Below are 26,292 nucleotides of genomic sequence, written 5' to 3'. Positions count from 1 at the left end.
GCGATGCTGGAGATTGGAAGGCTAAAGAGTGAAGCTGAAACTGAAGTGAAGAGTGAACTTTAGACTAGAGTCAGAGTGAATGACTGAATGTGAATTTAGGGTACGATTTTTTTTTTTTATAAAACAAATTATGATTCAAATTTTAGTTTTTGCGTTGGGCTGAAAGTGAAAGGTGAAGTTCGACTATTATGGAGTATGAATGATGAGTAATGAGTCCATGACTTGTGAGGAACGGTGGCTTTGTGAGGATTAAAAAAAAAAAAAAAAGCAGGTTAGCCCATGACAGAACAGGCTCAAAACGGTGCGAGCTGAAAAAGTTTAGACTTTGATAGGCTTGCATTTCCCCAACCTGAACCCCTCCATTTTAGGTTGGCTAAGCTCGTAGACTCAACTCATATTACTTACTCTAATTAATGACAATATCAAACTTGTTAATAATATTAAAGAATTTGTTAATCATGTTATTAGACTTGAAAAAATCCAAAAAAAAAAAAAGTTGCTGATTGTCGGAGCTCTGGAGACTGATCGTTGCCAACTACAAGAGCTCTGATGATTAGCGACCCACCTCAACTCCAACGGTGGCCGTCGGGTTAGTAAGAGTATTTGATGACTAGCGACCAGTGAGCTGGTAAGGGTATTTGATGGTTTTTTTCAAACAAAAAAAATAATGGGCAACATGGTCATTTTAGTAAATTTAAAATTTTCAAATTGGTCAATTTTACATAAACTAGAATTTTGCTTATTCCGGTAATCAATTGAAAATTTGCAAAATCAACAATCATTTCTCTATAATTTTTCTCTTTTTTTTTTTTTGCCTCACGTGTTGTGCTGTCTTAGTACAACAATGCATATAGAAGTTTGAGTAATTTTTCAGAGAATAAAAAAGAAAAGAAAAAAGATTCACCGTTAAATTTAAAAATTACATTGACAGATGATGCTAGATTAGATGATAACAAAAGATTCATCGTTAAATTTAAAAATTACAGAGACAGATGATGCAAAATTAGATAATAATACAACCATTTTCGTGTTCGAATAAGGAGCAGTATACCTAAGCAGCTGACCTTTGGCCTCAGTAATATGGGTTATAATGTAAAAAAATGATGATTACAAAAGATGTATTTAGTATGCCATCAAGGAATCATGAAATGAAATTTATATTTTGTCTAATAAATAAAAATAAACGTGAAATGGTCTTTTTAACCGCATGATCAAGGCCAAAAGTGAAAAATATCATTATATAAATATTTAAATTAAATGAGATTCAGTATATTTATATATCCATATGTTTAATTCATATAAGCTTAAATTCAGATTATATAGCCAAATTATGTAATAAAAATACCTCATTTATTGGCAACTTCTTAATATAAGAATTAAATAATAATTTACGAATATTAAAAAAATTATTAAATTAGTAATTTATAATAAACGGATACTGCCATTTTTGAAATACCTTTATTAATCATGTACATTAGAATGAAAATCCTTTAACATATATAATTATCATGAAAATTATTTTAAAAAAACTAAATATAAAACACAAAATGAATTCTGATCTTATAGTTAAGATCAGATCAAATCTCTAATGAGTTCTTATATTTTAAACCAGAGATAGTAATTTTACTTGTTTTTATGCTAAAAGTATTCAGTATATCTCACAATTATTTGGAACTTCACATTCAATAGAAAATCATTTGAATAACCTATATATATATATATATATAATCTAAAAAATAAAAAAATAAAAAAGTAAATCAATCCCAACTCGTAAACCTGAGACATGACTTTCCCTGATAAAACGAACAGACACCATTTCTGGGAAAATCCAAGTAAAGGAGTCGATTTCCAATTCCACGTTCGGCGACCCATCAGAACCCAAAATTAATTACACGCAGTAAAAAGCTGAAAAAGTTGAAAAAGCACTATGACATTGGGGACAGTCTCATCATAATTATTTCACATATTGTCCAGCAACCTATAATTAATTAATTAATTGAACTAGCAGTAGATCTCAACATGAAAAAAAATATAATACCAGTAATTCCTAAAATACTTGAATTTTATAGACACTTGAGATGATCAGTCTAAACAAAGAAACACATATTTAACTTAAAAATTAAATTTCTGGGGAGAAAATCATATAGTTACAAGTGGAAGTTCACTGTGTTATTATTCATCCTCCTCCATTAATTTCCTAAGGTATTTATATATATCATATTATATATCATATATAAAGCCATGCAAATTGCCCTCTCATTCATTTTCATTCATTCTCTACCCGCTTGAGAAGAACAGTGAGCTTGATGTTGCCGACGGACTTGTCCTCTGATTCTGATACGCCGTTTGTTGCCGGAAATAGTCCGGTGGAGACACCGCCACCGTCACCGACGACATCGCCTGAGCTCCAGAATCCGGAGGAGATCCTGCAAAATCATCCCAGAAAATTAAAAAAAGAGGGACTATGTCGGAAAAAACTAAATGTCGACAACAATCAACATGTTGGTTATAATTAATTTAATTCATACCCTCAGAAATACCTACAACTTCAACTAAGCTTACTTTATTTTCAATGTTTATCCTTAAAAAAGTGCTTTCTGAGTTGACTCATAAATTCAGCTACAATTTTTCTAGAACACAACCCAAAATTTAAACTCTTGAAACTCTGATGTTTAAGAAAAACGAAATATCTTCACAACGTGTTCTAAAGATGAAAGCTTTTTATTATCTGCTTACTTGCAACACTTTCAAAAGTAGAATTTCGTGAGTCGTCGATCTGGGTTTTGAGGATTTCTTGATTTGGCTGCTGGGTTTTTCTTCTGCGACGATTATGATCTGCCAGTCTCTTCCTGCAGCTTCGTTTTCCGTTGTCAAACTCAGAAAGAAGATGGAACCTGCAAAAAAAGGGAAACCATGCACACACACACAAACACAAATATATAAATTACTTCGTCTTTGTCTTTTCTTTTTTTGCTCAAACAGGCGGAAGAAAAGGATCATAAATTAAGTATAATTATGAATGAACGTGTTGTGACAGTTTAATAATGATGCATTCACAATAAGTAGCAAAACGATGCAGTACGTAAACTGAGAATGGAAACCAGATGTTAAAATTTAAGGGACGCAAATGCCCTCGGGATTTCCCCCATGTACGAACGGGGGGGTCAATCATTGTTCAAATCAAGGTCCTCACGAGGGCATTTCCGTCTTCTCACATGGCTTCCTTGCTCCCTAACCATTCTGGGAAAGAAGCAGGAGAGTCACATCATCGTGTTTCTCTGCTTTGTGAGTGCGTTTTGAAGAAGGTTATGCAGGCGAGCAGAATGGTGAATGGAAATAGCTAGGGGTTGATGAGAAGGATATTTCTGTCTTTTCGAAACACACGAATGGGTTTCTTTCTTTCTTGCTTCCTTCTTCGTGTTACTGAGAAAATGGGTTTAATTTCATGTATGGATGGAATCAATTGTTCAGTTTGTTTTCTGTTTCTAATTGCACTAATACCATAAGAAGCAAAGGCAAGAAAGTACGAAAGAAAAGGAACCAAGAGGGAAATTTCCCTCCGGACGTAAATGCCCTCGGGATCTGCCCCTTGTACGGGGACGAAGCCAATGATTGGCTTCGAAGGGCCCAAGTCCGAGAGGGGTAATTCCGTCAGTTCAAACTACAACCTGCTACACTGTTGGCAGAATCGCTGTGTCAAGCCAGCGGCGATGACGGTGGCCGCCTTGGAATGAAACTCGCACACCTTGTGACGCCGGTGGTAGTGCTTGGCGTGTGATAGATCGGCATTACAGCCCTCGGCTTGGCAGCGAGGCGAGTTCGTCGCCATCATCATTGAGCCCGGTTCGGCCGGCCTGGACCGGCGGTACAGCCGGCTCACGAAGTCATCCTCCGACGATGAGAAGTACGTGCGGCCACCAAGGTTGAGCCCAATTCTCGACGCCGAGAAGTCACTGGACCGACCCAAGTCCTCGGACTTGGGAACAACCATAAACCCACCAGGCCCACAGTGGGCGCCGGCGTTGACTGTCTGAAGCGGATCAAGAGAGAGCATGGAAGGAGGAGGAGGAGGCTGTGGCGGAGGGAACGAAGAAGAGGACGCGCCAGGGAAGGCGCGTGGGTCAAAGAAAGAGTGCTGAATGTTATGGTGGTGGTGGTGATGGTGGGGTTGAGGAGGGCTGAACTGGTAGTGAGAGAAATCAGCGGTGGAGCTGGCGGTGGTGTGTTGTGTGGGCCCTGCTGGCTGCTGGTGATGAAGGAGCTGCTCCGGCAATAAGGAATGAGAAGTGTAGTGGTCGAAGATTTGCCGGTGGGTCTGGTCGGAATCTGCACCAGTGGTAACACCAGCTTCTTCGTTGCCGGCGAGCACTATCGTCGACGGAGGGTTCCCCCATTCGTATCCCAACATCTCTCTGCCCCCCTCTCTCCCAGAGGAGGTCCACCACGACGACGCCGTTTCTGGCTGCCGAACACAATCCCACCTGCGAAACCACAAGCTTGCTCAGTGAGAAGAAAGCTTGGCCCCCTTTAATTGTTAATTGTTTAAAGTTTCTTCCACTCATATACATATATAGATATATATATATATAAAGGGTTTTAAAGAGAAGGGAAGAGAGTGACCTAGGGCAGTATGAAACTGAGTGAAGTGAGATTCGGTGGGAAATATCAAAAACCCTAATGTGCAGGCTCTACCTAAGCTACAACTTCCATCTGGGTCTCTCTGGTTGCCTCCTTACACACTCTAATGGCGTGTCCACTAAGTCTTTCTCTCTCTCCCCCTCTCTCTCTGTGTTTCTGCGACTATATGGATGAGTGTTTAAAAGATCTCACTTTCACCGTCTAAAAGCTGAACCCTTTTGCCCCTTCTCTCTCTACCTATCTATCTTTCTTTCTCTCTCCACAGAAATAAGTTTCATTAAGCTTTCTCATCTTCTCTCTCTTCTCTTTCTCCCCGTTTGTGTTGTGCTGGTGTAAAGGGAAACTGAGTTATATGAGGCGGCTTCTGCAGACAGAGGGGGTGATTGGGGGTGAAGTGTACTGCGAACGTAGGTCTGAAATTACAGTTTTATCCATGGGAAGCTGTGCTTTATTACGACAGGCCAGTGAAGAGGAAAGCTTTAATTCGATGCAGGGGAGACAGAAAAAGGAGCGAGAATCTGAACTAGGAGAAACAGTAACAAGTGGATGCCTGAAAACATATAACCGGCAAGTTAGCAAGAGGAGGTTGATTTAGTTATATATTTTTAAAATATCATTAATTTTTTTCTTAAAAAATATATATTAAATAAAAGTAAAAATGACTTTATAAATAGGATTAAAACAGCATCTATGTATACACGCACTTCATCCCATTCTCATTATAAGTCACTCCAAATTGAGAAAGGATTCTCTCACATTTCATTCACATCCTCTTCCTTTTTTAATCATAAGATCAACATTTGAATAGTTTAAATTTTATTTTTTTTTCAATTTTTATAGCAGTATGAAATTAATTAATTATTTTTATTTTATAATTTATCATTTTGATAATAATTTTATAAAAGATCAAATCTTTACCATTCAAATATTGATCTGATGATTAGAAAACGAACAAAGGAGGGAACAGGATCATTTCACTAGAACGAAGGAAGAGCAATTAACTGAATAAATTTACCTTAAAGTTAAAAAGCGGATTGAAGAAAAATAGACAAAAAGGGAATATAAGAGAAATAATTTTTTTAATAATTTGCAACGGGGGTTAAAATTAAAAAATATTAAGTATTTGATAACTATTTATATGACTCATATTAAGAATCATGGATATATACAAGATATATATATATATATATATATATATATATAAGTGATGGATGGATGGGCGGTGACTTAAATGGTCAAAAATGTTTAGTGAGAAGAAGTGGGGAAGTAATGAGAAGGTAAGAGCCAGAGATGAGAAGGGGGGAAGGGGGGTAGTGTTAATCTCACGCCAGAGGGCATTAAGTTTCTGTGACCCCACCACCCCTTTGTCTTCGTCTCCGGCCCAACACAAGAACAAGTTCGTCATCATTAATAATTCTCTTCCACGAGCTTCGTGGATTAAAATTGCCGTGTTATTTCATGCACGTTTTCTTTTTTAAATTGAAAATATAAATACTAACCACTTCAAATTAAAGATGCAATTTTTCATTTAAATAAAAACTTTCATATCAGTATATTATAAATCCAGTGCTCATATGTGTTTTTTTTTTTTTTGAATTATTCACACCTTGCAAATATTTTTGGTTTGAAAAAGATCAAATTCCATTAAAGATTTTATATTTTTATCGTATTTATTAAAAGCTAGAAGTTTGAAAAAAAATTAAAAATTTAACAACACGCCACAAAGTTTATCTGGATAAAAATTGGATCGGCATAAAATTTTGAACCAATGGATTATTGAATTGGGTCAAACTATTTTTTTTTTAAAAAAACATGGAGTTTAAATCATTCATCGCTAATGATAGGCTATCATTTTGTCGGACACGTACTGCTAATGAATCAACTAGTGGTTCAGATTTTAGACAACAAATTGTTACACAATTTTCAAAAATGAAGTATCATTGAGGATATATATATTATGGCCTATTATCACTCAAAAGGACATAATTTTAATTTTTGAGACCTTGATAAAAAAAAAAATTCTATGTTTGTATACATGTTTGAGTTGTGACTATTTAAATATTTTGTCAAAAATAGTATTATTTAAATAAAAGGGAATTAATCTGCAAGTAAAAGAAATATTTATGTATAAATTACATATACGTTGAAAAGAGAGGTGCTATGCTAATGTGAGAGGCTCATCTGCCTAAATTTTTTTCTACGCGTAGGTATAATTGCTAGTGGACGATACGCTACAACTCGAAAAAAAAAAAAAAAAGCCTGAGTTGTACCTTTAAAAACTAAATTTCAACAATAATTAGTTTGTGTTTTTTAGGGGAAAAAATTACTCCTCCGATTCTAAATATAAGACTCTTATACACACTATAAAAAGGGTATCATATTTAGGACCAGAGGAGTACTTTATAAGATAATTAATAATGTATATTACTCCTCTGATCCTATTCATAAGTTATTTTTAGCATGTTTCACACAGATAAAGGAAAATCTTAAATTTTACTAACTCTCAGTTAAAATTTAATAACTTTTCAACTTTATTCCTATTTAATATACATCATACCTTATGTACATTCATACAAAAAAAAAATTTTTAGTGCCCTATAAATAAGATCAAAAAATGTTTTCTTTCTTTGCCATATAAATAGGACCAGAAGAGTATAAATCATGGATCTTCAAGTGTCAATTACATCTCCCTTATTTATTTGAATTCGAATTTGAATCCTCATTACTTTGTTGCTTTTGATTATTACAAGACACTTACAATTTTTAGGAAACATTTAAAGCGACTGGTGTTGAACACGCAGGTACTTGTGCTGTGTTATTTTAGTGTAAGTAGATATAATTTCACTGCTAAAAGTTTGAAACCATGTGATTATTGGTTTTTTTTCCTTTGTTCTAAGCTTGCTTTATTTAAAAAAATAAGAGACTTTAGCCACACTACACCAATCAAAACCCTCTGATATAATTATTTTTTGTCAATTAACTTGAAAATTTATTATTTAAGATCTTAAAAAAAATTTTGGTAAGAAGATCTTAAATCTTTAATTTAATTGTATAGTTAATCATAATCACCCTATTCTTCATAACGGCTCTTTAATTAACTAGTTAACCAGTTTTTAACCAAAAAGTCTTGATATGTTTAGACATTATTAAAGGGAAAAAATATCGATTCTAACATAACAAGCCCCCATCATTATGACGAGATCTTGATCTACTCAGAATTATTGTTGGCATGATAATAAAGTGCAATTTTGAATTTTCTGAATTTTTTTAATCAGAGGGACAAGAACTACTAATAATCTGTGATTATAAGCTAGATCAAACTCATAATTTTCTATTTATAAGAGAGCCTAATACTTTATTGGACTACAAGGTGGTTGGCATTTTTTTTATTTTTTATACATACAATAAGAAGAATATTTCATCCTATCACCAGCTTCAAGTGACTTTTGTTGAATTAATATATAGGGTAAATGGCTCTTGAAAATCCGGTTTGTTAACTAATCTCATATGCGATCATTACAAAATAAAAAACAAAAGTATTGGGACAGTTATATAAGAATTCACATTAATTAAAGAATATTTAACATTTTTTAATTTGTTCATTTTTTTGTGGTAAGATTAATTTGTTCACTTTAAAGTATCAAATTACCTTAGTTACACATATTCTTTACAGTTTCATGCTCAAACCCCATTAAAAAAAAAAATAGTGAAGTTTCCTTGCTAAAGGAAAAGGAAAGTTTTTATCTTAAGAAATTAAAGGAGAAGTTTAATAAAACATGCATTGAAGAGATGTTAATTTAATTTGTTCCTATGTGTACTACCATAGCTTAATTAGATTCAAAATCTTAAAATCTATGGAACCCATAAATCCACTTATTTTATGGCAACTAAAGTCTCATTCATAAATTCTTTAATTTTTAGTCTTACTATAACTATTTGATACCTCATGCTATATGTTAGATTAAATTTAAGAATTATTTTTGGCAAATAAAATTTTTAACATATATAAAAGCAAACGCTCTAAATCATCACGATTATGAAGTTGATGTAGTGTGCCATTATTGGTCCCAACATGAAGGTAAAATATATTAGTCGGGAACAATTTAACTTTGTTTTAAACATTTCGAATAAGATTATGAAGCTTAGCTCACTATTAGAACAAAAACTATGAGAAATTATACAATAAATCATATGAATCATTCATCACACAAAATTCATATGAAGTACAAAATCAAAAATCTAGTTTATAATATTAGGGTTGTGTTACTAACTAAGCTCTGGTACAGTTGTTTTTTTTTTAGTTATTTTTTGCCAACTTTTTTAAAACTGTTTTTCTTACTCTTATATACTACCTCCGGTCCTAATTATAAGAGTCAGTTGATTAATTTAAGAAAATTAAGAAAAGAAGTTAAGTTAGTTATTTGTAATAAATAAGTGTTGTCTTTCTTAAAATATTCTTACTAATCAAGTATGTTGGTTAAAACTATAATTATTAGAAGGACTATCTTGAAAAAAATTGAGTAAATCTTAGAGATAAAATGGATTGAGATCTTATATTTAGGACCAATATAAAAATCAAACGAAGTCTTTTATTAAAGACCGAAGATAGTATTTCATATTTGAAAGCACTGTGAACAAGGACGTGGTTAGGGTCTAGATTGGTCCTCAATTTTCACGAACAATCCTGTGAGACGTTAAACTCGTGTGTGTGTGTGTGTAGCGCACGCGAGGGAGATTAATAAAAACAATTAAATTAAGAAATTAAACTTTGACTATACATACAATAATAATAACCAACATCATATATAATACCACCTCTAGTTCTTAATATAAAAGCTAGTTAACTAATTTGAGTAAATTAAGAAAATATTTTAAATTAGTTATTTATAATAAATATATATTACTTTTCCTAAACTATCCTTGCTAATCAGATGTATTAACTAAAACTACTATTACTACAAAGACTATCTTGGATAAAATGAATAAATATGAGGATAAAGTAGATTGGAATTTTATATTTAATTTAGGACCAAAATAAGAGCCAAACTAACTCTTATATTAAGAAGCAGAGGAAGTATTTACCTGTGACATAGTTGGGTTAAAGAATAAAGAATTCAACATCCTTGTGTTAAAAAAAATCACAATATGAATAGTTTTCCTTAATAATATTGAATACATACTGTAATTTGTTACTGAAACGTTTTTTTTTTTAAAAAAAAAAGCTCTTAAATTATTCTTTTTCCACAAGGCAAATCCATCTACATATGAATCACCCCAGAGAAAGAAAACTACTAATTAACTAAATAAACCAATTAAGAAGTTGAAAGAAAATTGCATGAGAAAAAAACTAATGGCAATCAGGTTAAGATCAATTTGATGAATATCATGAAAATGGGAAAAATCACATTGAAAGAGTTTTCTTTAATTGAACTCAACAATACTTAAATTTAACTCGATAATATAAAATACTCAAATAGCTGTATAATCTAATTCTAATTGTACCAAATACACGATAATTTGATACTAATATTCAGGGAGGTTCTTAAACTATCATTTTTCCACACGACAAAATCCACCTACCAGTGAAAAACTCTTAATAAAACGTTTCTAAACTATCTTGATTACAACATACTTTTTCGATTCTTAATATAAGACCTAATTGTTAAGTTGATTTTTATCCTAAATATAAGACTTATTTCTCATATTTATCAGTTTTCCTTAAATTACTTTCATTGATACTACATCAACCATAATCAAGTAAAAGAGAGGATAAAGATATTAAAAAAGATGATTATGGTGTTTTAAAAGAAACATGTTATATTTTTTATAATTAACTAACTTATATAATTTTCTTAATCTAATCAAATTAATTAAATATATTTTATATCAAGGACCGGAGGAGTATTACAATAAATCATGTAACCCTCATTACATCAATTTGGCTATGTAATCTGGGTTCCAGTTTTACATGAATCAATGTATGTATATTTATACCCTCCATAAATCAACATTTAAATATTCATACCCTCAATTTTTGGCATTTATACAATTAAAAAGATTATTTCCCATTTATTTTATTTTTTTCTACATAAAATATAAATTTCAATTTATGATCACTTGATTGCATATCAAACAAAAATGCTCTATATAATATTATAATCATCATTTCATTACATTATGTTTCGTACCCATTACATTCCCTGAGATTCTTTGAACAAAAGGAGGACGAAGTTAAGTAGAAAGAACCCAGTTTCATTTAAGTCAAGAATTTAAATCCTATCGATAAAAAAGCTAGAATAGCTTTTACCATTAAACCTAACTAGTTAATAGGGGTAAATATTCAGTTTTTCAGTTCGGTTATCGATAATAACCGAATAACCAAATAGAGTAAATTTTAAACACCGAACCGAAACCGATTAACCGAACTAACTAAAACCGAATTAACCAAAAATTTCGGTTCGGTTAACCGATTAACCGAAATATATAAATATAGAAAATGATATTAAATTAAAAATAATAATAAAACACAATTACAACTATTAATTAATAAATATTTCATCATTCAATGTGATTTATTATAATAATATTCATTATAACCATATTTATTGAATATAAATATATTTAAAAAGTTCACATATACCCACATATATATTTATTATAATAATATTTATTAAATATAAATATATAATATATTTATTTTGGTTATTTGGTTATAACTGAAATTTTTTTCTACTAACTGAACCGAACACCGAAACCGAATTGTTTTAAAAATAAAAACCGAATATATAACCGAAAACCAAAATAACCGAAAACCGAAATTAAATTCGGTTCGATTCAGTTTTTGATTACGGTTCGGTTTTGCTCACTCCTACCAGCTAATATTATCGATGACGTAATATGGGATATCAAATATTTATATAATAAAAATACGTGAAGACGAAAAGAAGTAGAAAAAGAACCAGTGAGACGAAAAGGCAGGGATTTACCATGATAATTTTTAGGACATTAACTCCAAGGCAGAAACACGTTGCGTAAAAGGTTAAAAGTTGCAGTACTATGAACTGATACTATTTGTTCATCTGAAGATGGTGAAGAAATCGATGAAACGTACTACCAATTAGGCAGAGCAAAGGGGGGATGATGAAGATTAATTATTTAACACGAAAAAGGTCGGAAGTTAAAAAAATGGGTTAATTAATTTTCACTGTTACTTTTGCAGAAAACAGTTATACAAGGAACCTTCCCTGGGCTCAATCACATCGATATCTTTCAATAATGTTTGATCACTTTGAGAACTCAGAAAATGATGCTTAATGCTTATTCACTTGCAAGTACTTTCCTGCCATTTCAATATTGGATCCCCAAATTAAGAAACTCACAGCTTCGCAATATGGCCTCACTCCATGATCAACCCCACTAAATATATCTCCATTACTCCCCTGATTTTTAATAAAAAAATTTAATTTGAAATTTTATATTAGTCTTATATATAATACTTATTTTACATATTTTTTATTTTTAAATCAATCTTATTAATATTTTCTCAGCAATAATCAAGTAAGAGAGAGAGGAAAAAAATTAAAGAAGATAGTTAGGATGTTTTAGAGGGAAAAAAACTTATCACATTAACTAATTTAATTAAGATCCTAAATCTACTTAAATTAATTAATTATAATTTATATTAAGTACCGGATGAGAATATTATGTTATGGAATCAATATATCCCTCTAGTTCTTATTATAAAAAATTTGAGAGGTCTCTAATGTGCCTCTCTCTTATACATATTAGAGGTCTCAAATCCTATTATAAGATATTTTTTGAGAAATGAGTGGTCCTTACTCTTTACTAAAAGTCTCTAGATAGTATGTTAAATCATAAGCTAAAGTATAAATTTAGTTATTTAACTCTATACAATTCAAGGTTTTAATTTAATCCTTTAACTCTAAAAAATATATTTTTAGTCCTTTAATCCAATAACTATTAACACAAAATGATAAGGTAAAGTCTTTCTATATTAATAAAACATGATCAAATATTCACATATTAAGTTTACTTTTCAAAATAGCCATGATTACTACAAAAACATTATCATATGAAACTAACAATTTTAAAATTAAAGGATTAAAAAACACACTTTCTAAAGTTAAAAGACAAAACTACAAAACTACATAAAATTAAAAAAAATCAAATGTATACTTTAATATTAAATCATATTTTTCACGATCATCTCTATTTAAAGTTTGATACAATTTTGCTTTTTCACTTCTGCAGATGTAATTCGTGGTTTTAAATAAGACTAATTATAAAACCTTTTCATTTTCAAATAAATTCAATGACTTGTTCTCTCCGTTTATTTTTTTTTTTTAAGGATTAACTTCTCTTTATTGTGATAAAGATTGGGTGTGATTTGTAATGGAAACCAAAATAGTACATATCCCTTCTAAATTATTCATCATTTTAGAGATATTAATTGTCTTTATTTTAAATGAATTTTCGAATAAAATAATAAAAGGGATAAATTTGCCTTGTTTTGGTGAGCCTCTTATCTCAACAATTTGATCGATATTATCTGTAAGAACCTTTTGTGCCAATGAGTGATAATGGCTTACGGTACAACGATATGCTTCACTTTTCGATCATTCTATTTTTAACCATGCCCCTTTATTTCAAGGGAAAATGACAATAAAATACCATCTGAATTTCAAAAAGATAAATAAGGCACCTGAATAAGCAAAATGACATATAGGGGACTGGGTACCAATCTGGAATTCAGATTTTTGGCCAAAAGACCAAAATACCCTGTCTGAAAGTGAGAGGAAGGAGAGAGGAAGACACTGATGAAATACGGGAAGGAGAGAGGAGGAAGACGCTGATGAAATCGGGAAGAAGAGAGGAAGGAGAGAGGAAGACGCTGATTTTCGATGGGTTCCCACAACTTAAAATGGTATTGCCTAGCATTTCTCTAAAAAATTTTGGTTCTGTCTCTATTCTTCGCATAAAACCATTTTCAGAGAATGTGAAGCTGTGGGAAAGATGAACCTGTGGGAAAAATGAAGCGAAAATCAGAAAACAATGGCAAGCAATTACGTAACGTAACTGCTGTCATATGCCTGCTGGTTTTTGGTAAATCCCACTACGTGAATGGTAAATTTCACTATACATGTAGTTAATTATGAAAGTTAATAGTTCAATGTTTATTGTGACGTACTTCAAATCCACGTTCACTGAATGATTTATTTATGCTTATAAGTTGCCTTTCCGGTGAAAACAGGTTTACAAAGCCCATTGAAGAAGTAGTCACTTTCACTATAAAAGTTGTAAATCCCAGTATATGTTTTGTAAAATTCAACGTGAAATTTTATTGGTTTTTACAAACAAGTTGTTTATCTCCTGAAAACATGTTGCAAAACCCATTAACAAAGTAGTCACTTTCACTACAAAAGTTGTAAATCACAATATGTATTTTGTAAAATTCATAATTAACTACATGTATAGTGAAATTTACAACCACTATAGTGAAAATGACCACTTCTTAAATGGCTTTTGCAACCAGTTTTCAGGGGATGGGCAACTTGTTTCTAAAAACCAATAAAATTCCAGACTGAATTTTACAAAACACACAATGATATTTACAACTTTTATAGTGAAAATGACCACTTCTTAAATGGCTTTTGCAACTAGTTTTCAGGGGATGGGTAACTTGTTTCTAAAAACCAATAAAATTTCATACTGAATTTTACAAAACATAGAGTGATATTTACAACTTTTGTAGTGAAAATTACCACTTCTTAAATGAGTTTTGCAACCTCTTTTCAGGGGATGAGCAACTTGTTTCTAAAAATCAATAAAATTTCACGCTGAATTTTACAAAACACACAGTGATATTTACAACTTTTATAGTGAAAATGACCACTTCTTAAATGGCTTTTGCAACCAGTTTTCAAGGAATGGGCAACTTGTTTGTAAAACCAATAAAATTTCACGTTGAATTTTACAAAACATATACTGGGATTTACAACTTTTATAGTGAAAGTGACTACTTCTTCAATGGGTTTTGTAAACCTGTTTTCACCGGAAAGGCAACTTATAAGCATAAATAAATCATTCAGTGAACGTGGATTTGAAGTACGTCACAATAAACATTGAACTATTAACTTTCATAATTAACTACATGTATAGTGAAATTTACCATTCACGTAGTGGGATTTACCAAAAACCAGCAGGCATATGACAGCAGTTATGTTACGTAATTGCTTGCCATTGTTTTCTGATTTTCGCTTCGGTTCACTCCCTCTCTCACTACAAATCCTCTTTCCTACAACCAAAATCAACAATCTCTACAGAATGGTGATGCGAAGGAGTAAGATAATAGCATTTCCAACATTCTTCTTTCCTTCTTCCCGCATTTCATCAGCGTCGGTTTTCCTCTCTCCTTTCTCTCACTGCGTCGGTCTTCCTTTCTCCTTTCTCTCACTTTCAGCGTCTGTCTTCCCACATTTCATCAGGGCATTTTGGTCTTTTGGCCGAAAATATGAATTCCAGATTGGTACCCAGTGCCCTATTTGTCATTTTGCTTATTCAGGTGCCTTATTTGTCTTTTTGAAATTCAAGTGGTATTTTATTGTCATTTTCCCTTATTTCAAACTATTGAAAATCGGCCCAACTATGAATATTCCGATTGAGATATTTGTTCACAACATTCAATGGTTATTGTAGTTAACTGTTAAACCTTTTGTGATGGGACTAATTTTAATATAATTTAAATTACATACAAATATTAAGAAAAACAAAAGTACTATTTTCAGTCTTTAATATAAAAGCTAGTTGTCTAATTTGAGTAGACTGATAAAATTAGTTAAGTTAGTTATTTGTAATAAATATGTGTTGTCTTTTTTAAAATATCATTGCTAATAAAGTATATTGGTTCGCACTATCATTATTATAAAGACTACTTTGAAAAAAAAAAGATCAATACGAGAGATAAAATGGATTTGAATCTTATATTTAAGACCAAAATAAAATCAAACGAGGTCTTATATTAAGGATTGGAGGTAGTATATTATAAAAATATGAGATTTTGAAATTGTGTCAATGTGAATTTTTTCTCTTAAGAAAAGTCTCTGTGTTAAGATTTGATTGAGAATTAGACCTAACGTGGATTTAAGTTTGCTTCTTTTAAAAATTTAATATGCATTTTATAATTAAAATTAAAGATGAAATATTTGTGAGATTTATATAAGGTAATTATACTATATATGCTTATTTAATAATGGACAATTATACAAGACATACACACACAAACACACTCCCATTTGCATTGATCTTCATTTCCCGATGCTAAGAAAGACAGTACTAGCAGAAGTATGCTTCACTAACCGAAGTATCCTTAAGAGGGGAAGAAAATATTAAGAGAAGAATATATTAAGAGAGCGAAGCATTATAAATATTAATAGAATAAAAAACGACATAAGAATGAGAGAGAGAAGAAAATTGATGATTGTGAAAAAACGGGCAAAAGATTAAGGTTTCAAATGAGAGAAGGCAAAAAGCATAAATTTAGAAAGGAAAAAAAAGTAAAGAAATTAAAGAAAAGAAAAGAAGGGAGGGATAAAGTATTAGGAGAAACTAAAGCATTAGGAGAAACATTTAAGGTATGCTTAAGTCCCACTTTAACTAATTAAAAATATACAAACTTAAGTGAGTCCATTCAAATAATTTAAACAATTGGGATATTAAGGACAAGTTAGAGGCATAATTAATGCAAAATATTTGACAATAATAACAACTCAGGTTGATATATGATTAACAAATACTACCTCCAGTTTTATTTATAAAATCTCATTTGTAGACCACAAACGAGGTCTTATAATTAGAACCCGAGGTAGTATAATAAATTTGAACAAATAAAAACCAGGATTTTGCAAGGGGAGCATTATAAAAACTGCATGAAAAATGAAAATATTTGTTTGACAAAATAGAGTCCTTAACGTGTAAATGTGTATGTAGAGAAAGGGGAACAACTCTTTGAAAAATATTTTCTTGAATTCAAAAATCAAAATCAATGTTAAATTTTAGTAAAGAAAAGTTTCAAATGTGATGATGAAGGATAGAGCAATTTTGTATTATTCATGGAATTTAATTCTCTCTTATAATTGAATTGCATGTACAGCCAAAAAACATTTTTTTAAAAAAATATTACAATTTAAATTAATGACTCTAAAAATCGTGGCCCTGCTTGCTTGTTACTCCCTCCCTTCCTTATTATAAGAGACATTGATGCTTATAGCATGTTCCTATATATAAGAGACACTTACAAGTTGTCTCTACTTTTTGTGTTGATTTACTATTTTACCCATATTTATTATCTCCAACTCACACTCTCTCTCCCTCCCACTTCTCTTTCTTTTAATAATTTAATTGTTCTCTCTCATGCTCTCTCTCCTTATTAATGAGGGCATTTTGAAAAAAAAATTATACTTTTTACACATTAATTGTTCTTAACTAATTTTAACTATTTTTTGATCAACGTACTTCGGTTATTTGTCTCTTATAATAAGGAACGTAGGGAGTATAATTTTTTTCCCTTCAATAAGAACCCTGTTTTTCCCTACCTTCATAGTGGGGGACCAAATTTTTAAATGACACACAATAATAATGAAAAATAGGGGGGAATATAGGTCGGAGGAGAATTTGTATACAAATTCTTTAACTCGCGTACACCCATTGTGTTTTTTAGTCAGTATAAAAATTATTTTTTACACTGATAACTTTTTGCAACCTATATAAAAATTACTTCCTAACTCTAAATTTAAGAGTTCAACAACTAATTTACAGATATAAAAATTAACTAAATTAGTTATTTATGAAAAATATATATTAATTTTTATAAAATACCTTATGTAATCGTTTACGCTGAAATTATCCGCATTAATAAAAATTACTTTTAATATGTGTAATTAATATGAATGGTCTAGAAAAAAATTATAAATTTTGGGAGATAAAATTGATCATGGAGATATTACGTTTACGTTCAAAATACACTACGTAATTAGTTTTTATTTTAGATTGAAAGGAGTAATTACTGGTGGTCTAGTGCCATATTTTTACTTATACATGCAATTAAGTTATCTTAAATATATCATCAGTATAGTGTTGGTGTTTAAATAGTAAACGCAAATGGTGAATTTATAATGTTTAAACACAAAAGTTGAGGGATCAATCAAGAGACAGAATCTAAAGGACAAGTGCAACTCACTTGTTATTATGATATCTTGGTAACGAAGTCTCCTCTCTTTAAAACATCATCATAATTCTACCATTTTTGCATTATATATGAATTAACGTGAGAATTTTGTAAAGCTTGTGACAATAGAATGACAAGAAAGCCAGGGGTGGTAATATGGCTCATCTTGCAATCCATGAATAGGTTTGTGATAGGTTAAGATTAAACAATGCGGGTTAAAAAGACTCATTTTATGATGGGCTAGGTTTTAACCAATTATAGCCTACCACGGTAGGCTAGCGAGGTGACCCACTAATATGCTGCCTTTTATTTTATTTTATTTTATAAAAAGAAAAACCTACTTTTTTTATTTTTTTAATATAATATAAACAAAATAAAATGGATTTTTTTGTTAAATAATTGATTGCAAACACCAAATAAATTATATAAATATTTTTTTAATTTTTTTGATAGAATATAAAATATAGTAATATAATTATAATGATTAATATAATTAAAAAAATAAAAAAATAACTTGAGTTAGCCTGCAGGTCAACAAGCTAACTAGCACCAGGTTATAATATTGGCAGTAAGAGTTGAAAAGTCTCGTTTACCTACCATTTTATTATAAGTTGAACCCACCTTTATTACACGCCCTAAAGAAAACATATTGGCAAATCACTTTTTAAAGAATTAAAGTAAATATTTTTATCAGTGTCCTAGGAAATATTTTTATCCAAAATTAAAAAGTATATGTTAATGATATTTTAAAATTAAAAAACATAATATCTTCTATTAAGGATATATATTTTAGTTGTGTGAAGAGTTTTTCTTTTTACGTTGTAAAAATTGATTTTGTTAATAAAAATTATACTATTGCATATTAATATCACCGGTAAAAAAAAAACCATTTTTACCATGAGCTTTTTATATTATTTATTGTGGAATGTTAAAAGAAATAGGAGTAGTGACATTTTTATAAGAAAAAACTCTCAAAAAAATATTCCTTAAATTTTAAAATTCTAAATCGGTCTTATTTATTAGGATTTAACAATAATTTATTATACTTAAAAAGTAAATGACAACATATTTTTTAATAACTTCTTATTTGATATTTCAAAATTTAAGAGATAATTTTTTTTGGGACTTTCCCAAAATCTTTTTTCCCCGAATGACATGTTCTTATTGGCCTGACATATTAACTGCCTATATCAAATTTTGGTAGACTTATGGGTTTTAAGGGAAAAAAATAATTATGTGTAAGTCTTAATAACAAGTCAGTAGTTGTCATTTACTATTTACTATTATGAAACTTATCATTACAAGTTGTTTTTTTGTTATTGAAACCTTAGAGTAATCCTCTCTAAAATTTTTAATAATTGTCTTTTATATAAGGAAAAACTCAAAAAATGACCATGAAAATTTTTGTTAATTCTCTTTACAATTATTTGTCATTCAATTGTGGTCGAAACCTATTCAAGTCTTGCAGTGAGTCATGATTTATAATTTTATAATTTTGATGGTCCTTGTTTGTGATTTTCCCTTTATATAATTCGATTATTTATATTTTATAAAATGGACAGAAAGTAGTTATCTTAAAGGGTAACTACGAACGAATTTTCTGGCAAGGGTTGCCGTGGATCTCCAGAAGCGCAGCACGCGTGAGCTCCCACGGACACGTGTGAAGACCCTGGCGGCGAGTGAGAATTATTTACATGCAGCTGAGAGTGGGGAAGACCAAGTCCAGAATGCATATAATAAAAGAGAGAGAAGAGTTGAGTATGTGCTGGTGTTTGGGTGGCTTTTGGTTAAGAAAAGGCTGACAAAGACATTGACTTATTGTACGGAATGTCTACAACCTGGTCTATTTATTTAATGCATTTATTCTTTAATAATAAAAAAGAAGGTAGAGGAATCACTTGCAACTTACAGTTGACTGTTTTTTTCCCCGTATCATAAAGGAATAATGGTATAAATATAGAAAATAATTTTATTTTTTCATGATTTAATTATTTTAATTTTTGTTAAAATAAAAAAATTATATTTTTATCTATAACTTTATCTCGTAACTCTTTCTTCGTTAGGTCTTGTAAATTAATTTGTGTTACTAATATTTTTTCACTAGTTTTTAAATTTGAATTCAATTTGTATTGATTTTATTGGAAGTAACTATACTAATAGTTCGTTTGAAAATTATTTGAAGCACTTTCAAAAGCTTATACATAGAGAGGAGCTTCTACTTTTATCTGCCGTGAAATGTAGGAAACTGTGATTTTTTTTAAAAGCATTTCTTTTTAAAGGATTTTTTTGTAATCCACATCAAGAGTTAGCCACGCAACATTTGTATTGTAAAGGATTTATTTCTCTTGTACTAAATTTTTTTATATAAATATACAATTTTACTCTTAAGATATAATATATATATTAAATGAGAGTGAAGTTGAAAATAATTTATAAGTAGGACTAGAGGAGTACTTGTATTCATTAATTGAGGCTTTATTATTTTTTTAAGAAAAAATTAATCTTTTAGTCCCTATAGTTTTCACTCATTTATAACTCAGTCCTTATACTTTGACTAGGTACAACTCAATCCTTATAGTTTTGATTCGGTTGTAATTTAGTCCCTGAAGATTGGCTAAATTATTAAATGGTTAAAAATATAGGGACTGAATTGCAGCGAGTGCAAACTTACAAATATTAAGTTACAATTGAGTCAAAACTATAAGGAGTGAGTTGCACCAAGTCAAAGTATAAGGACTGAGCTACAAATGAGTGAAAAATATAGGAACTAAAAGATTAATTTTTTCTTTTATACATATATATAAATAGGATAAAAGATTGAGGTAATTTCATACTCGAATTACGGTCTTTCTGTAAAGGAAATAAAATGAGTTACCATCAAAATTTTAAGAGGTTAATTTTAAAAGAAACCATGTGTAACCCTGTCAATATACCTTCGAAGACTCCCATAATCTCATAAGGTTTGCTAATAAATCTAGATATCTATGGAGGTTCTAAAAACGTCACATGATACATATCTAAAAAAAAAGAAGCACTTGTGAGAGGAAGAAGAAAGATCACCCAAAAATAATTCATCATACAATTATAACATCAAACATAGTAGAATAGAAAAGGAAACCCACACCTAATGCTCCAACTACCCCTTGCTAAAAAAAGGTGAGTCATAAGTTATAGATAAGTTCATAAACAAATCATTCTCTTTCGCTGTATTGCCTATCTTATTATGATCCCATTGAAGTGAAACTTTCTCACATGTTTCTTTTTTTCTCAGAAATCTTATTCGTCTTCTCTCAACCTTTATTCTCTTATTTATAGGCTTTAGTTAGGATTTCTCATTTTATTTTTAATTTTTGTTTGTTTGTTTTTCTCAATAATGAATCATAATATTACTTCCTATTTAAACACTAAATCATCATTAATTTGTGATTTTTTTAATTCTAATTTATATTTTTTATTTTTTTCACAATTATGGCTCCAAACAATATTTAATTTCAATTTGGGAACCAATAAACTTAAATGAGATATTTTTATTTTATTTTCTGATTTTTTTTAATTTTTCTCTTTAATGTGCCCACCTCATACTTCCTAATTTAGAAGTCAATCAGCAACTAAACACATCCTCTCTTTTTATTATCAATTATGGTGAGAAAGATATTCTTGCTTTTTTTTTTAGAGATTTTCAAACTTGGTCTCCTAGAAAGAATTAAGGGGGATTTTTTCATTATCCTTTCTATTATTTTTAATGTATTGTTTATTATTTATTGGGCACAGAAAAAATGGAGTGTTTACGAGTCATAATAATTAAAGAAAATACTCTTTTCAATCTAAATATAAAAGCTAATAATAAAATGATTTCCTCTTGTTCTAATTATACCACATCAATTCATTTTGTTTTTCAAAATTTATAGTTTTTTATTGATTGCAAATATTATGAGATTTTTTTTTATATCGAGAGAATAGTTTTCAATCTAAATAATTAAAAGGCATATTTTAAAAAGTTGACACAATTTTTTTTTATTGTTTCTATATAATAAAGTTAACTAATTTTTTTACAATAGACTGAAGAAACTATAAAATAGTCAGGAGGACAACATTTGGAAGATGCTATGAAAATTGAGAGTGGCAGAGAAAGTCAAATCCTTCATGTGATTGTTTGCTCATGATAGAATACACATTGCACAACTTCGCGTTAGACAGGGCATTACTTATGATGCATCATGCCCATTAGGGTGTGATGAAGTAGAAGACTCAATGCATCTACTAATGGATTGTTTGAACATCAAGGAACGCTAGATATCGATAATTGCACCAAACCTGTGGAGCTATTTCTTCTCTCAACAAAGGGAGGTATGGCTTAATTGGAATCTATCAACTGAAGCAGGACAAGAACACACCAAGAGAGTAGGAGGGGACATGCTATTTGAATACATATGTTGGGATATTTGCACCTCTAGATGCCATAAACTCTTTGGAGAAGAAACAAGCTTACCTCATTTAAATGTCAACAACAGCCTATTCAGAGCAGTTGCAGATCAAGAGCTTCTAAGAAGAAGTAATTTGTATAGTGCCACCAAAATGGATGAAGAATCGACTGTGTCCATTCCAAATGATGCAGTACAACTAAAAGTGGACAGTTTTGTTATTGAAGGAGGGAAGAGTGGATGTGGAGGAGTGAGTAAAGATTAAGACGATAGGTGGATATGTGGTTTTAACTGCAAAATTACCATAATGCCACTGACTATAACTAAACTTATATAGCAATCATTCATGGTCCTAATCTGTGGTGGTGTAGAAACTAAGGAAATGTTTTTGTCTATTCTAGTGTATTGAGGCTATTGATTTTTCGCACAGGGACTGTGATCATACATACCCCTTCAAAGACCATGTTGATGAAGGTAGATTACTTTTTGTAGGAATTGGCAAGTGATGCTTAACTACACTCATAGAGAAAATAATTTTATGATTGATCACCTTGTCAAGTGATCACAAGGGATGGACGGGAGTTATTGCATCTTTGATCACATTCTATTTTTCTTGAGGTGAGGCGGATGTTGACGAAAGAAGCTCCTTTTTTCTACTTGTGATTAATAGATATACAATTTCTATTAAAAAAAAGAGTTGGGAATCAGAAGTGGATAAAGGGGACGTGTCAATGTAGAAAGGTAGGTTCTTGGAGGGGATTCGAAACTTTGGGAGGAAACAGATTGAAGTTTTTAGGGGTCAAATTCAAGGGAATTTTATAAGCTTTAGAACGTTAAGGTAAGATCACAAACATCATCCACATTTGATTTCTCGTTGTTTTGGGTATCTAAGTAATTCGAACTCGGGGTACTTTTAAAATTGATTTTGTTTGAGTTGAAAGGTGTTTGTAGGATGTTTAACGAATATAATGGAGTTAGTCTATGAAGTTTAAATGGACTACATGGCAGGAATTACTTGCATATCAATTTTAATTTGCCTTAAACCCTAAGCTAAAGGATTCCAAGTGTTAGTGAATTCTTGGCCTGGGAACTTGGAACAATTGTTATGGGTAGTCTTCAATTGCCTCCTGGACAACACTGAATTGGGAGTTTTGGTGATTTTTGAATTTTAGACGATTGTTTATCTATTTTTTGTTAAAGCAATATGTATTTTGTTTGATTGAAAATTCGATTATCCTTTTCTTCTTTGGATGATGGTTCTGTAGTGTATAAAGTTTTGATAGGAATTGGAATTGCTTACCATCACTTTAAACCTAATTGAAATTTTTGCTCACACTACTACAAAATATGTTATTTTTTCTATTCTGAAGGTCTTTTTTCGTTTGTTTTGAGAAGATGTAGATAGTAATTATATATTCACTTGTTTCAAAACAAACAAATATTGACACCAATATATTTGTTTGTTATGGAACAGATGAATATACGCATGCATATTTGCCTGTTCTTGCTGGAACAGACAAACATGCATGCCCATATTCTTCTATTCTAGCCAAAATAGACATATATGTGATCTACATATTTGTCTGTTTTGACCAGAATAGACGAATATTTTTTTTAAAAAACAAAGTGAAATTTTGTATATTGCCAGTTTTTATTCAACTTGCAATTATAAAAACATACCTACAACAAAACTAAAACATATTATAGCAAATAATAATAGCAATTTAGCACAACCAAATTATATGCTTTCTATACAAATAGAATCCACACAATCCACAATTTTAAGGATCAAAACATTTAAAACAAATAACATCCTAATTAATTAACTTAGTTAAGCAAAAAGAACTAAACACCATAAGTTAGTCATATAACAAAAGAACGTTTTAAAACCAAAAAATCTAATGACAACCAAACTTAATTAAGCAAAAAGAACTAAGCATCCAAACAAAAAGTCAATTTCAAGCTTACTTGCAATATTAATTAGGATGATTGCAATATTCAACTCAAGCTTTTCAATATAATTTGAAGCACACCTCTCTTAACACTATCTACCTACAAAGTAATGATAATAAAGTTATATATAAATGTTTAAATAGTATCTAGAGCTTTCTAAAATCCAGTGTAAAGATTAAACATTCAAAATACTTAATTAACTATTACATTCCAATCAAATTGCCCTCTTAGACATTTTCACAAACACCGTATGTGCATTAATGTTTAAAAAAGTTTAGCAAGATTTTTAATCATCAAAATGTAACCTAATCAATGTTGAATAATTTCTAAGTGCAATTCTTACCAACAATCAATTTAAATAGAAAATATACATACCCACAAACAATTGCATTAATTCCTTTCAACATCCAAAAACCCACATAATATAAAAGGCACACACACCCATGCCACTTGCTTTGTGAACAAGCTTAAGATGAATGAGATCAAATGGCGACTTCCATGGAAATGTTGCTCCTAGTCATGGGATGACATGGATGGAGAATGGGGAAGAGGGGGAGAAGAAGAATGGGGAAGAGAGAGAAGAAGACAGCGAGCTACTAGCTAGAGAGGGAGAAGGCAAATTTAGTCACTGGCATCAGCATTGGAAAGGAAAGGTAGATCTAAAGAAAACAGAGAAAGAGCTTGCTACACATGAAGAAGAGAGAAGAAGAAAGGAGAAGGCATGTTTCTGGAGTATGGGCTCCCCATTCTTAAAAAAGGTGAAATTTTGCATATTGCCAGTTTTTATTCAACTTGTAATTATAAAAGCATACATACAACAAAACTAAAACATATTATAGTAAATAATAATAGCAATTTAGCACAACTAAATTACATGTTTTCCATATAAATAGAATCCATGGAATCCACAATTTTAAGGATCAAAACATTTAAAACAAATAATATCCTAATTAATTAACTTAGTTGAGGAAAAAGGTGTTTATATCATTTTTTGTCACTCATTTTTGTATGTTTTAAGTTATGAGGAACAAATGAGTATAGACTTTTATACTCGTTTATTCCTTTTTAACAAACGAGTCTGAAGGTCCATATTCATGAAAAAAATATAATTACCATTATTTAAGAGATATGCTTCCAAAAATAATATTGAAAAAATAATTATTTTAAAATTATATATAAGTAACAATTATTCATTTATTTTTCACATCATTAAATTAACAAAACTAATATGAAATTTTAAATTAAATTAAACATTAAAATCATAACTAGTCTCCATTATAATTATAAAATCAATATGCTACATAAAAAATATTCAGAAAATTTATATAATAAAATAGTCAATATTAACAAAAGAATGAATAAATTTAAATGAAGGGCAATCTATTATTAAGTCAGGCATCATCTTACTAGTTGTTGCTCTTTTATTGTATCTGATTGAGCTTTGATTTGTTGATTGCTGGTTTCTTGTGCATAGAAACTTATATTTTAAAATTTATATCTAATATTAAGGTTAATATTATCTTTAGCTTCTGAATTTTGATTTCTTTTTTATTTTGGTCCTTGAAATTTGATATCATTTTGATTTTGGCTTCTGAAGTTTGGCTTTATTTTGATCTGCCTAAAGATTTTTAATTGGTTCCTAAAATAAAAACCAAAGCCAAAATGAGGTAAAAATTCAGTGACCAAAACCACTTATTTTAAATTTCAGGGACCGAAATTAAAATAAGTTCAAAACTCAATGACCAAAACCATTAGGGTTTGTTTGGTTGGAGTGGAGGGGAGGGGAGGGAAAATGAGCCCCTCCCCTCATTTGGTTAAAAATTTTGGAGGGGAGGGGATGTCCCCTCCCCTCCCCTCCCCCCTCCCCCCATTTTAGCTCCCCTCCAAATTGGGGGTTTTTGGAGGGGAGCCAAATTTTTGGACCATTATATCTTTATAGATTTTTTAATATTTCACTTCTACCCATAAAATATATTATTATAATATTTATTTCAAATAAAAAATATATTATCCTAAGTAAAAAAAATATTATTATAA

The 26,292-nt window shown here is 30.4% G+C and overlaps 1 protein-coding gene across 1 annotated transcript; it reads right to left on the bottom strand.

The window, feature by feature from the left end:
• Positions 1 to 2,044: 2,044 nt before the first annotated feature.
• LOC114754273 (squamosa promoter-binding-like protein 8) lies at positions 2,045 to 5,067 on the bottom strand. The gene is made up of 4 exons (XM_028943062.1): positions 4,621 to 5,067; positions 3,669 to 4,481; positions 2,737 to 2,894; positions 2,045 to 2,426 (listed from the first exon to the last, which is right to left on the bottom strand). Exons 2-4 carry the CDS (start codon positions 4,406 to 4,408, stop codon positions 2,278 to 2,280), a joined length of 1,047 nt encoding a protein of 348 aa, XP_028798895.1. The 5' UTR covers positions 4,409 to 4,481; positions 4,621 to 5,067; the 3' UTR covers positions 2,045 to 2,277.
• Positions 5,068 to 26,292: the final 21,225 nt, after the last annotated feature.

Source organism: Neltuma alba, unplaced genomic scaffold (assembly GCF_004799145.2).
Source record: "Neltuma alba isolate B1F8T4 unplaced genomic scaffold, ASM479914v2 tig00010126_pilon, whole genome shotgun sequence".
Lineage (NCBI taxonomy): Eukaryota > Viridiplantae > Streptophyta > Magnoliopsida > Fabales > Fabaceae > Neltuma > Neltuma alba.
This window is presented reverse-complemented; position numbering and strand designations above follow the sequence as displayed.